The sequence below is a fragment of the Hippoglossus hippoglossus genome, chromosome 5 (assembly GCF_009819705.1).
Source record: "Hippoglossus hippoglossus isolate fHipHip1 chromosome 5, fHipHip1.pri, whole genome shotgun sequence".
In the NCBI taxonomy this organism is placed as follows: Eukaryota; Metazoa; Chordata; class Actinopteri; order Pleuronectiformes; family Pleuronectidae; genus Hippoglossus; species Hippoglossus hippoglossus.
Genome location: NC_047155.1, coordinates 12,589,300 through 12,603,725, shown reverse-complemented (window position 1 = coordinate 12,603,725; position 14,426 = coordinate 12,589,300). Strand labels below are relative to the sequence as shown.

The window sequence follows — 14,426 nt, the reverse complement described above, 5'->3', positions numbered from 1 at the left end:
TTATAAACCTTGGTGCAGGCCGTATATATTTCAAATTTAAATTGCCTCCTGGTTTTTAACATGTTCTTTAAAAGATCATGTATCCGACTAATCAAAACTAAAAAACATGAGGCAATCTGAAGACAACAAGTTAAACAGATCTCATACTTGTACATAGTAGTTAAATGTTTATGCTTAACCTTGTTCTGCTTTGTTGTCCTTGTTTTTTTGTTTGTCTATTTCTGTACGTTGAGAGCAACGGAAAAACCGGAGTCAAATTCCTTGTGTGTGTACGCATACATGGCCAATAAAGCTGATTCTGATTCTATGTGCTGCTAAATTGAGTAATCCGTCCTTCCTCAACCTGACAATCTGGTGCGTCTGCAGAATGCTGATGGTTTTATGGGGAGGCTCAAACACTGCAGCAACTGCACAGCTCTCCTGATGTCTCATCGGATTGCTGGTGAGTGAGTGTGTGTATTAGTGCACAGAGTATAAGATGACATGCAGAAACACAGGGAGGTGGGAGAGTAAGTAGAGTCACTGCCAGGCAAATACCAGCTGAGATGCTCTGATATGTGAGAAATCATTTTCCCGGCACCCTGGATTGATTAGAGGAGAACAAACGAGCGGGGGAGGTCTCATGTCTCATCCTCTTTACCGCTGTGTTTCATGCTGACACACTGTATTCAGTGTCCTTAATTTATGACATGTGTTTGTTCTTTAGTTTTTTAATTCTAATAACCCCCCCCCACAGGGGTGCTCACGATCCGAGGACCAGCATGTTTGCAGCTTCTGTTACCACACAGCGAATAACCAGTTCCAGTTTTCACCATGTGGAGCTGCCAGATTTCATTAAGAGATGAGTTAGCTCTTATTAGGACAAATTTGATCAGCGAAGACAACAAGACCTTATGAATTTACATTCTATTAGTCAGATGAGGCTACATGTCACAGTGTGTAAGTACGCATCATCACTTGATTACATCTCAGAGTACGTTTGTGCGCTGAAGGTAGACGTGTCACACAAGACGGACTATTGCAAGGATTTTGCCTTAAATATGAACAGAAGAAGACGATCTAGTCTGAAACATGTTTGAAAACAAAAGGATGGACCGGATAGTTTGAAGAAAAACCTGACCCACACCGCCTCCTTCCACCAAGTTTCATGGTAATCCATCTAGTTTTTGTGTAATCCTGCTAACATACTAACAAATGCACATGAAAACATAACCTCCTCGTCAGACGTTTCTATTATTCAATATCTTATTATTAAACCACTGGACAGCAGCTCAGCTCATCTTCTTGATAAAATCCCAACAGCAGCATCGATTCCCTGTTTCCTCCAAAATGTTGAACAAGGTGCACATCAGTTTTTCTGCTTCTCTGAGGAGCTTCCCCATGTCAAGTGTTGTTATCGGTGATCGATACGCATTCACTTGATTGATGTAATTAATATGGACTCTTGCGAGTTTAAGGGCGTATTGATTGTGTTCTAAATGAGCCAGCTGATTGGTGTGTGTGTTCTGCTTGAAATCAACCACACACTGCAGAGAGGGCAATCAGCTCCTCTGACACTTTTCCTGTTTTTAGTAATTTTCTGGCGTCAAGTTGGGGAAAAATCTTATTTCAGACCATTAATCCTATTGAATAGTGAACATGAAAACATTCTGTGGACATGTCAAAGTAGTGCAGCACTAGTGCAGCACACATGCTGTGTGAACTGAGGTTTCTCTAAGTGAATCAGGATTAATAACATGCTGATGGCCTTAACACGTCATGAGTCTCTTTATTTTCACAGCGTGAGAACGATATGCAAATGATGCTGTACAGCGAGGTTAAACGATTCGCTGAGTGAATAAATGAAACACACTGCAGACCAACTATGGTTCTACAACATTCTTCTTATAAGCTCTTCATCAAGGTCTTATAAGGAGGAACCCTGAATTATTACCATACTTTCAGCATTGTATCCTCCCATGGTTGTAAATGTCTCTATCTTGACGAGTGGAACAAACATAAATTAGTATGAAGGAAACACGTAACAGTCCATGATAAAACATATAAAATAAAAACTACTTTTTCACATGCAAAAATGATTTAAGGTTGTTGATTTATGCCAGCTATCAATTTGATATTCTTTTGCATTGAAGCAATAAACTGAGTTATGGCAGTTGTGTAGTTTTTTGGTAAGATCCTCTCATTGAAAAGCAAATCAACAAGAAAACAACTAATTTGTAACACGTGTCTCAAAGGAATAAATCTATGATGCATTGTGGGAGGTAAATACGTTCAACTTTCTCTGAAATGTATATCTCCTTCTCTCCATTTGACTCTGGAACTGCCACAAGTGCTAAATAATTTGATCTCTTCTAACCAGGTCACACTTTCTAAAGCTTAAAATATAATAATATCTTACGAACTCCGAATAATCAGTGCAGCAGAGATAAAAAAAAAAGTGCGAGTCCATTTTTTCCTGCAGCTCTGATATCACTGAAATTTCAAAGAATAAATGCACAATGATAGTTTTTAATATATTACCACATATAAGAACCAGGGCACTATTACCTTTATAACCTCATAATGTTAAATCAGTGTGAAAAACCTTCCACAAAGATCTACTGTTGGCAGAGAGACATCTTTACTGGAAAAGTACTTCGGACCTCGTATCCCTGGGATGTCTTACATTGTACGAGCCACAGCTCTTGACACCATGAAGTCACTTTCTTAAAATGTCAGGGGTGGATGGATCGTTAGATTCTAGACACAGAGACGGTCTCTCATCACTGCATGGCACAGCTGTGAAAGAAATGGATTAGATCAAAAATGGCGTCCTGTGGCACATCATGTGCCCTGTCTGGTGAAGAAGAGGAGGAGGAGAAGTTGCCTATGGAGACTGGAAAGGGATATGAACCAAGGTCAAGGGCAGCGGTGGTGACAAATACCCCCAGAGGCATTAACTTAAAACAGGATGATGGATGGTGCTGAGGGCTGCACCGAGGACTAAAAGCATTAACAGTAAAGAATTGCTTCCCTCTGTTTTTAAATGAAGTGTGTCTCCTCCTGAGTTCAGTGCTCTACCTCAGGCGGCAGTGATTAATTCTGTTGCATACGTACAGTGGGTGCATGTCATGTCACTGCCCTTCTGTTTATCTGGAGATCTCAATCTTTTTTTTTCTCTCTCAGAATTTGCTTCCTCTTCTCTTCTACCTGATCCTTTTTTCTCGACAAGCTTCCCCCTGTTTATTGTCCCTCTGCTTTGCTCTTCTCGGTACGAGCTGCAGCTACAGATGTGAATCTTGTGATGTAGGCATCAGATAAGCTGTCTCTTTCTTTGTGTATGACACATAATGTTCTGCTTGATGTGATTCGTCGATTTATCATCTAGATTTTTTTTATTGTTCAACAGCAATTTTCAAATACAGACTTGTGGAATACAATGTTTTCTATATCAAACATCCCAGGCTCATAAATGTGTTGATGTTTCTTGTGAACACATCAAACATTTAACACATTAAAGCATTAAAACACAGTCACGATTGGCTGTACAGTCAGTGCAGTAAGCACCGTGAAGCAGTGAAGCTCCACTGCGCCCTGCAAGGCTGATGACCTACTTTTCCACTCCAGGCGACAACACCTACTGTATCCAGTCATGTAAAATTCCTCACTCTCATTGTGAAACAGGCTGAGGTGGTGGAGGTGGGCGGCAGGATGCCTCACTGGCTGAAACACCTGTGCTGCTGACGCTGGTTTGTACACCGGCACCCACTACAATCTGCATGTACAGTTGTACTAATGGAGCTCCTTGTTCTGCGTTCCCTCGGAAAAGTGGTGGAGAGGCTGCGTGAAATAACTCAAGGACGGCTGCTGTGTGCAGGTCAGTAAAAGGAAGATGGAGAGGTGCCTGATTTCAGACCTGGTGAATAAAGAGGAGGTTGTTAACGCCTGCTGATGGAGGGCAATGTACTAGAACCAAGTGCGTTGTTAAGAAACAGCTCCACTTATAGACGAGTGTCTTGCTCTGTGCACACACTTAGATTCTCATAACCTTTATCCACTTCAGTAGAATGAGGTTCTTCAGACATGCACATGAGAGTCTGAACAACTGCATGTACTTTGTCCTCACTCACGCCACCTTCAGGCAAAACATTTGATTAAACCTTCACTCGTTTATTTTTGGGCCATTTGGGAAGCATCGCAACAAGCTGTAAAAACAACATTGATATATACATACACCTTATATATCTGCCTGTTTCATTTGGAGTCATATTTCTGTTCTCCTGAAAAATGTTTTCAATATGTACTTTTATATTTGAGCTCTGTTTTTGGTCTCCACCAACTACAGAAGGAACTATTAGTCTCTTTAGCTGCATAGTGCTCCGGTCTGTTAACCAGTCAGTCGCTGACTTTGCCTGCCTGTCGTTTTAGTGTTAACCATCTTTTTCACTAATAACAATGATGAGAATAAACCTTAAGAGTTGTTCTCTGTGGGTCCATCACTACCATGAGCACCAATCATATTAATCATTGTAATTTGATTTGTTGTTCATGTAAAAATATTGATTAGGCAGGAAGGAGCAGCAGATACCAGACAAAGGACTCTGTAAAATGTAGACATGGTATATTTTGGGTGCAGAGTAAACTGAGATAAAGTCGATGGGAAGAGCCACACACACACACACACACACACACACACACACACACACACACACACACACACACACACACACACACACACACACACACACACACACACACACACACACACACACACACACACACACACACACACACACACACACACACACACACACACACACACAGAGAGAGAGAGAGAGGTCCAGTTTCATTGGTCTGTTCCATTTTGGAAGTTGTGTAATTGTGTTAATGTTCAGTCGCCGTTCTAAACCTGCCTGTGCGGAATGGGCTGTTTGCCTGGTGATGTGGTTGCAGCTTTCTTTCTTTAAAAGTGACCTCAGCTGCTGCTGCTACAGACCGACTGCCGCACTCAGTCCACAGAACCCTGCAGCTGCTGTATCACTGCTGCACAAAGAGCTGTTCACCTGTTTATGCAAAGTTCAGTGAAGCTAGACTCAGTACGCAGAACCCCGGACAGGGGACATTTTTCAGAATTTACTTGTTAAATCTAAATTTTTTCACCTTTCTCACTTCACCCTTTGACACCTCAGAAGTAAAAAATAGATGTTGCTCGAACAGATCTACATTGATCAGATACTGTACGTCTACATTCATTGTGGGTCAGGAAGAAAAAACAATTACAGATATATTTACTCATAGAATAACATCACGTCTGCTTGTGTCTGTCGGCCCCCTCAGTGGCTTGTGACATGGCTTTAAATAGCATCAGCATCATTGTTGTGTATTCTGCTCAGTGTCATCAACGCCCAGAGGAGATTAACCTTTAAATGGCTGTAAAAGCTCGTTGGATGTGAGCAGTCGTGACACCGACGGGTGGGGACGGCGAGTCAGGATGAGAGCGAAGGCGGATTCGGCTCCCAGCCAGGCCAGTGAATCATTCTCCCATTGCAGCCGCTAAGACAATAGATGGCCTATGACGCCGGCATATGCTGGGATGTGTTACAGGTCTCTACAGGAGAAATGCCATGGCAGTGGGCTGTGTGACACAGAGATGAGAAACACAGTGTTCGGGATTGTGTGCCTCCCGAGGACGCTCTCGTGTCATGCTGAAATAGCAGAGGGAATTTTTTGATGTCGCTTGTTTTTAGAAAATTCCTATTTGTGTGTTTGTCATTTCAAAAATCCTCTGCTGAGTCTTTTCTCCTCTTCAGCAGTAAATATGTGCAGAATCGTAGCGATGCTGGTGGTGTCACCTGTCAGTACGGATGGATGCATTGGTAATACAAACATTCATGGTTCATAGGCCCTGGTTTTTCCTCTAGCTACACCATAAGGTTGACGGTTTTGTTTTTAGTGAAACATTGAATTGACATATGATTTGGTACAAACATTCCGAGATAGAAGTTGAATCCTTCTAATACCTTTTGATCTTTTGACTTCGTGTGGCACCGTCAGGGGGTCAAAGTTATATCCAGTGAAAAATCTCTAATTTGACTCAGAGCGATATTCATGATTCCAGGAGAATGAATCCAGATGACTTTTATCCAATCGGCTTTCACTTTGCACCACCACATTTCAATTAATTGTTTTAAGAACTATTGGATGGATTGCCATTAAAGTCAGTACCCACATTTATGCCCACCTCAGGAGGAAGTGTAATAGCCAGTGAATTTTAGCCGAGCACTTTTATCGACGGCACCTCATCGCTGCTGCAGCTCCATCCCCGGATCGCTACTTCACAGACTCTGTGCATGATAGCAGTGTTCGTATCTGGGATTATTTTGGTTTCATTTCTGGATAGTGAGAGGAAAAGGAGGTGCTTTCTTCATCTTTAGATACAGTACAACAGTCAATGAAACAGACATACAGTGCCTTGCATAAGTATTCACCCCCCTTGGACTTTTTCCCATTATGTACTGTTACTAACTGGAATTCAAATAGACTTAAATAAACTTTTTCCCGTTTGATCAACAAAACATGCATAGTACTTTGGAGGTGCAAAATAAATTTTATTGTGACACAAACAATAATGAGAACAAAAAAGTTGACATCTGTTGGGTGCATAAGTATTCACCCCCCTGTGTCAATACTTGGTAGAACCCCCTTTCGCTGCAATTACAGCTGCAAGTCTTTTGGGGTATGTCTCTACCAGCTTTGCACATCTAGAGATGGAAAGGTTTGTCCATTCTTCTTGGCAAAAAAGATGAAGCTCAGTCAGATTGGATGGAGACCGTCTGTGAACCGCAATCTTCAAGTCTTGCCATAGATTCTCTATTGGATTGAGGTCTGGGCTTTGACTGGGCCATTTTAAGACATTAACATTCTTTAATCCAAACCATTCCTTTGTAGCTCTGGCTGTATGTTTAGGGTCATTGTCCTGCTGGAAGATGAACCTCCGCCCCAGTCTCAAGTCTTTTGCAGACTGCATCAGATTTTCTTCAAGGATTTCCCTGTATTTGGCTCCATCCATCTTTCCCTCTATTCTGACCAGTTTCCCTGTACCTGCTGAAGAGAAGCATCCCCACAGCATGATGCTACCACCACCATATTTCACTGTTGGGATGGTGTGCTCAGGGTGATGGGCAGTGTTGGGTTTTCGCCACACATAGCGTTTTGCATTGAGGCCAAAAAGTTCAATTTTGGTCTCATCTGACCAGAGCACCTTCTTCCACATGTTTGCTGTGTCTCCCACATGGCTTCTGGCAAACTCCAAACGGGATTTTTTATGGATCCCTTTCAACAATGGCTTTCTTCTTGCCACTCTTCCATAAAGGCCAGATTTGTGGAGTAGACGACTAATAGTTGTCCTGTGGACAGATTCTCCCACCTCAGCTGTGGATCTCTGCAACTCCTCCAGAGTAACCATGGGCCTCCTGGTTGCTTCTCTGATTAATTTTCTCCTTGTCCGACTCTTCAGTTTGGGTGGACGGCCTCCTCTTGGTAGGTTTGCGGTTGTGCCATATTCTTTCCATTTTCTTATGATGGATTTTATGGTGCTCAGAGAGATGTTCAAAGCTCTGGATATTTTTTTATAACCTAACCCTGCTTCATATTTCTCCACAACTTTATCCCTGACCTGTTTGGTGAGCTCCTTGGTCTTCATGATGCTGTTTGTTCAGTAATGATCTCCAACAAACTCTGAGTCCGTCACAGAACAGGTGTATTTATACTGAGATTAAATTGCAGACAGGTGGACCCTATTTACTAATTATGTGACTTGCAAATGTGACTTGTGAATGCAATTGGTCGCACCAGATCTTTGTTAGGGGTTTCACAGTAAAGGGAGTGAATACATATGCACTCAACACTTTTCAGATTTTTATTTGTAAATAATTGTGAAATCCATGTAATATTTCCCCCCACTTCCAAATGATGCACTATTTTGTGTTGGTCCATTACATAAACTCACGATGAAATAAATTTTAATCTGTGGTTATACCATGACAAAATGTAGAAAAGTCCAAAGGGGGTGAATACTTATGCAAGGCACTGTATATGTCCATGACTTTTCCTCTAGTGCCACCATGAGATTGATGCTGTTAAGTGAAATTTCTTAACAGCTGTTGGATGAATTGCCATAAACTTTAGTCCAGACACTATTTCCCCTTGGTTTAGTTAATTGGTGACTCTTAATTGACCATAGGTGTGAATGGTTGTTTGTCTCTGTGTGTTGGCCCTGCGATACGCTGGTGACCTGTCCAGGATGCACCACGCCTCTCACCTCCTTAATGAATCGACTTCTTCCCCTTATTTGTCTTCTATTATCAGGCCAAAGTTTATCATTTGATGTAGGCCTATAACCAGACACCTGTAAAGCTAACGCTAACCCCATCAGCTTCAATTTATTAGTTCAGTGCTAAGTAGCAAATGTAAGCTAATGTTGAACCTAGACTGTGAATCTGAAAGCGTGGATCTGGAGAATCTTTACTCCCCCTTCTTAGACACATCTCAGGATCAAAAGCACAAAACTTAAAGTGCTACGCTTAGTTTGTTTGAAGTGCCATAATAACAGAAGGGTTTGGGGAAGTCATTATAGGTTAATAAGTGGGTCATGGTCTTCACTGAAGTGAGAGTTTAAGAGTCCTACACTCTGCCGTCCTGTTACTCAGATCTGCTGTTGCATGTAGTTAACTCGTGTTTTAACTAATTGCCGATGTGCTGACAGTGAAGTGATGCGGAAAGCAAGAACAAAACGAATGGTTGCCTGCCGATGTTCCCTCTGCACTGCAGCACTTGAATTCTGCTCACTCCTACACATATTCTACACACTGAATATTAAGCCTCCATCACAGATTCCATTTCAAACTCTGTATTTATCTGCAAACTGCTATTAAAATTCATGATCGCGTTAGTCTTCATCGCACTATTTTTCTCCTCACCAGTACCCACATCACTGACACATTTTTTGGCGTTTATTTAAATAAATGTTGGTCTGTCTCTCCTCAGTGTCACTGGGGTTAAGTGGTGCGGTGACAGCTTTTGCAAAGGGAATCTGTGCACTATGAGCTACACCGGTAGCAACACTTTTCACCTTCTCCCTGTTGTACCGTCTCTTCTCAGGAAGTTCATGATGTGGCTAATCTTGGCCTCAAGCTCATAATTACAGCAAATGAATCAAATCCAGTAGGAAGGCAAGTGTCCCTGATATATTACGAGTATCTTTTTCCGTTCAGAACCCAACAGAGGAACAGTTCTAAGTTCTTGTCCAATGGCTGACCTGGGGAGGATGTAGACGAGTCCTCTGTCACATACCAGCCATTTCTTTTACCTGAAGACAAGTAGCTGCACAGGGTGATAAAAGAGGCGTAAAGGTGGTTTGTATAGTTGCTGCAGGTTGAAACATTTCATATTATTATGTCTAACCTAACTTTTTATAGAATGTGCATTTGAAAGTTACAAAAAGAAAAAATGTAATGGCACGAAGAATACATCTTCAAATTACTACAAATAACTCTTTAAACCAGATATTATTTATGAAGTAAAATGCAACAAATATTCATATAAAAGAAGCTGACAAAATAAATGATTTACATTTTTCCATGACGAAAAACGTTTTCCTTCCTTCTTTGCATTTTTTTCTAACTTTGCATGTCAGTTGATATAACGTATTTGAACTGCTGTAACAAAACCCTGCATGGAAGTGATGATTGCTATCGTTGTTTTATGGCCTGGCTCAGGTTTAACTCTTTGAAAAACAAATACACACAGAGAATCAATGCCATATTTTATTATCTTGACAGTCATAACTAAAAAAGAACACAGATAAGAACACACAAGAATTACTTCCTTTAAAAGGCTGTTAAAGTGCAGCCACAGTTTATAAAGATAAAACCTATTAAGTAGAACCACCCCTCTGCATACAATACATCGCATGTCGCATGTTTTACCTGGGTAACATTCCAGTTAGCAATATTGCCAAATTGCTGATATTTTAGCAAGCTCCGGTTAACGCTAGACTACCGGAAATCACGTCGGCGCTCTAGTGGCAGAATAGCACAACAGCTCTTTAGTAGATAGGCAGTTTTATCTGGGTGCAGCTAATCTACTTTAAAGACGTGGTATCAGATTGATGCATAGATTCGCGTACTCGCCGCTGCCCAACTCAGCATTTATGTCAGTATCAGAAGCATTCCAGTATCGGGGTGTAGATGAGGGTGGCGTGGTTGATGGACTCCATGCTTGTGTGTTTGCTGAGATCAGGATGTCTCACCAGACCATGAATGGACTTTGTGTCATCAGCAGTGCGACTGCAGCCAAGTTGTCATCACTCTGAGAGGGCCTGTGAGAGTATGGGATGTTTTGAGAGAAACGGTTCTTTTTCCTGCAGCCCGGCCAGTTTTGATGCTCATGTTACAAATCATGTTGTTATCTTTGCTGTGTGTACTGGCGCTCCATGAAAACCAACAGGGGAGCAGCTATGAATAGTTGTGGTTGAAGAAACAGAAAGAGGGGGTGGCACCGTCTCCTTGTTGCCAGAAAATGATTCTGGTTCTCTGCGGTAAAAAGAAAGGGCCTGTCTGCTCTGCCAGCCCAGCACACAGTGGGGTCTTTGTGATTCTGATCAGTCCTTATTACTGCTTCAACTCACAGCGCCTCATGTACGATGGATACATCTGCTCATCTACAATATACTGCGCATTAATCTGTAATAGCAGAACTAGTTTCTACCTGCTGAGTTCACGGATATACAAACTGTAGATACCTGAGCTCCACATGAGACAGTTGTTGAAATCAATTATGCATCCAGTCATTTTATTGGCAAATAAACACTGTGTTGATATCATCAGCTCTGTGCAGATTGATTAATCATGTGCAGAAGCACTTTGTTCCCTGATGATTAAGCATGGTTTGTACTGCCAGTGATGTTTGTACCTGAATTAATGATGAGACAGTTGTTTGGTGGTGTCTCATTGGGATAAATTAATGTTCTGTTTGTGAATAATTTGATTTGTAACACTGTTTACCAACTTTAGGACTTGAATCACATTTCCCATATTAGATTCCAAATACGTGCATCATTTTCATATTATCACCAAGCTAGTTATTTACAGTCGAGTGCAGTGTGTAGTATCTCTGTGTATTTTCCCCTGAAATCTTAAATGATCAGTTGCACCCACTAGATAAATAAAAACCAATATGTTTTACAGAGCACTGTTTTGTCTGCTGTGGGCGGCTGTGGCTGAGGGGGTAGAGCGGTCGTCCTCTAACCAGAAGGTCGGCGGTGCGATCCTAGTCTTCCCTATCTGAATGCCGAAGTATCCTTGGGCAAGATTCTGAACCCCCAATTGCCCCTTATAGAGAAAAAAGTGCTGCCCATACATGCACTGTATAAATGGGTGAATGGCAATTGTAAAGTGCTTTGAGTGCTCATCAAGACTAGAAAAGCTCAATATAAATACAGACTAAGAGATTGGATGGTCTGTTACTGTCAAATCCAAAGGCAACTCTAAAGTTGTCCAACACCAGCACTGGCCACTTCTCCTAAAAACACCTTGAGCGTGAAGAATGAGGATGCCCTTTTTTCGCTGCTGTTCACACGTGTTCACCTCCCTTTGGGCTTGAAATATTAATGGATGAGTGTTGTTCTAGAGTGAGGAAGGTGACCTTCATGCCTGTGTGAGTCCACAGAGAGACACATATTCCACTTTCCACCACCTGCAGTACCTTTTATTCTAAAACAGAACATTTTACATTTGAACTAAGCACCTATAAATCTAATGTTGTATTTATATCGTCTGTTCACATGTCCAGATGGAAGTGTGAACATTGTACTAGAACATTTTTAGCATATGATATTATGCATGAGGTATGCAGTTCATTCAAATTCAATCAAGCTGCATCAAATTGCTCAGTCATACCTGTCAAGCGGTGAAAACATCAAAACAACATATCTCGTATTAAACAAAGTGGAAAAAACAAATCTGCTTCCCGGATCTGCACCAAAATTTCTTGGTGCAGAAATCCCTGAGACATCCCTCCTCCAAGTTTGGTGGTAATCCATCCAGAAGTTTTTGGGTAATACAAAGACCGACAAACAAACACTGAAATCCAGCAGGAAAACATGAGTGACGGCTCTTATGATGGCGAACATAGCCTCAGACGTCTCTTTTACCCCCCTCCCTGTACTGTGGGTTCCTCTCTCAGAAAGTGCTGGACGTGTGTGAATATGATGAATGTTGACAGCGTGGGATGGGCGGCGGCGGGGGGGGGGACAGTCACACTCGCTCTGTCGGCTCCAGGCAAGGCTAATGTTTTTTGGCAAGGCTGGGTCAGGTGGCATGATGGGACAGTGCATGGTGGCAGGGTCCAAGCAGCACAACAGACGTGTCAAACACTCAAACTTATTCACTGCAACAAGATGACAACTGTGTCCGAGCACAGCTCGCCATATTTATTATTGTCAGGTTTATTCACTAACAAGCAGAAAACGGTTTTGTGCATTGTGGGTATGACAACTTTGCTGTATGGTACTTTTTTTTTTTTTTGGTTGGCTGTCTCAGAACTAATGCTCTTAATTTTTAATCCTTAATGGATCTTTAATTATTTATTTTGAATCTACATAACCCGGGCTTTTCTTGGTCTTACATGTGTCTTGAGTTTACAGTTAACAAACCACATTCTGCTTTCTGACTGCACATATTTTTTTCTATTTGCCACAATTTTACAGATCATGTCATTTATTTCTAAAATCATTGATTTTCTACCTGAAGTGTCTGCAAGGTGATTTTTCAGAGGGGAGTGAAGTGAATGGCAACCAGTGGCTGTCTTGATAGTGAGGAATCTTAAAGTTTATATTTATTAGATTAAACCATTAAAGCCAAGTTTAAATCATCTTTGGTCAATATATGTACCATGAGTCGAGAACAATTGCCATCATTGTAGCATTAAATAATCACGAGGCATGAAATAACCGGTTTTCCATGCACCCTTCCTCTGCCAGAAAAACAAACATTGAAATTAATCGGGGGAGTTCTTCATGCATATCTGTACATAATGTCCTCAAAATGGAAACATAAATAAACCAGACAACCCAGAGGACAGAATGTGATGTTCGTGCCAGGTCATCCCTGGGTCACTCATGTTTTCAGAGCAGGAAGAGTCCATGCTTGTTCGCCAGTATTCCGCTCACATAGGCCGGCACAGAGCAACAGCAACATGCAGTTCACGAGTTTCCTCTGTAACGTGTCAATGTTTTAATGTTCCAACAGGTGCAGGCGAGTCTGGGAAGAGCACCATTGTAAAGCAGATGAAGTAAGTTACAAAAAAATACTTGTTTATTTTTTTAAAGAATTAATTCCTCCACCTCACGGGAACTTTTTGTTGGGTGAGACAACTTATGGTAAAAGCCCAACATGACCAAATCTGATGACATACACATAGAAAGAAATACAGATCACAATATGTTTTTTATGCCTCTGCGCCAGCGAAAGCCAAAGGCCATTTGTAGTGTTTTCTTGTGAACACTGTGACCTCTGACATTTTTTGACTTGTGCACACGAAATCTCAGGAACACCTCCACGGAATTCTTTCAAATTTGGTGCAAATGTTCACTTGGACTCAAATTTGACTTGATATGATTTTGATGCTCAAAGGTCAGGTTCACTGTAATCATACAAAAAAAGTTTGTTGGTCTCGCGAACGCAACATCTCATAGAGAGAAAAGACCTCAAAGGTCAGAGTCACGATGAACTTGCCTTCTTTGCCTTGTGAACGCGTTAGCTTAAGATCGCCTCAAGATAGTCCTTTCAAATTTGACACAAATATTCTCTTAGTCCCACGGATTCACTGATTACATTTTGGTGGTCAAAGGTCAAAAGTAAAGGCATGATGCACATACATGAACATGATATCTCAAGTCTTCTGTTAGAGAAGTTCCTTAAATTTGTCCATTTATCATTTGGAATCTGATAAAAATTTAAGTGGTCTAAGTTCATAGGTTAAGTAGGTCATATAAAGTGACCTCATATGAGTCTGGAAAGACAAATGTATGTAGACTGAAACTGCACTGGCCACATTGTGGCCATTCTGGTTTTGATAAATTGTTATGATAACTTTTGAGGAAGCCAAAAGAATAACACACCTGCTCAAGTTGTGTTTCAAATGTTCTTGTTTTTTGTCTATAACTGAAGATAATGTGCTATTTTTTAAATCACAATAGTAATTAGAGAGCCTGGAAATCAGTGGAGGTGAAACCAAGAGCTTTGGCACTGAACATCAGGCAGATTCAATCAGAGGTTTTGGCTCAGTTGTTTACAACAGTAACCATGTGATTATTAGATAAGATAAATATGATTCTATGTGGTTTATAGGGCACTGCATGTCCTTTGCTGTTTGGTAATGCCATTTAC

At 41.2% G+C, this 14,426-nt stretch overlaps 1 protein-coding gene across 1 annotated transcript in view; it reads left to right on the top strand.

Moving 5' to 3' along the window:
• Positions 1-14,426, top strand: part of LOC117761501 (guanine nucleotide-binding protein G(i) subunit alpha-2) — a 38,514-nt gene that overhangs the window by 11,914 nt on the left and 12,174 nt on the right. Inside the window, exon 2 of the mRNA XM_034585451.1 lies at positions 13,287-13,329. Within this exon, the coding sequence (XP_034441342.1) occupies positions 13,287-13,329 (43 nt within the window). The remainder of the gene's footprint in view (positions 1-13,286; positions 13,330-14,426) is intronic.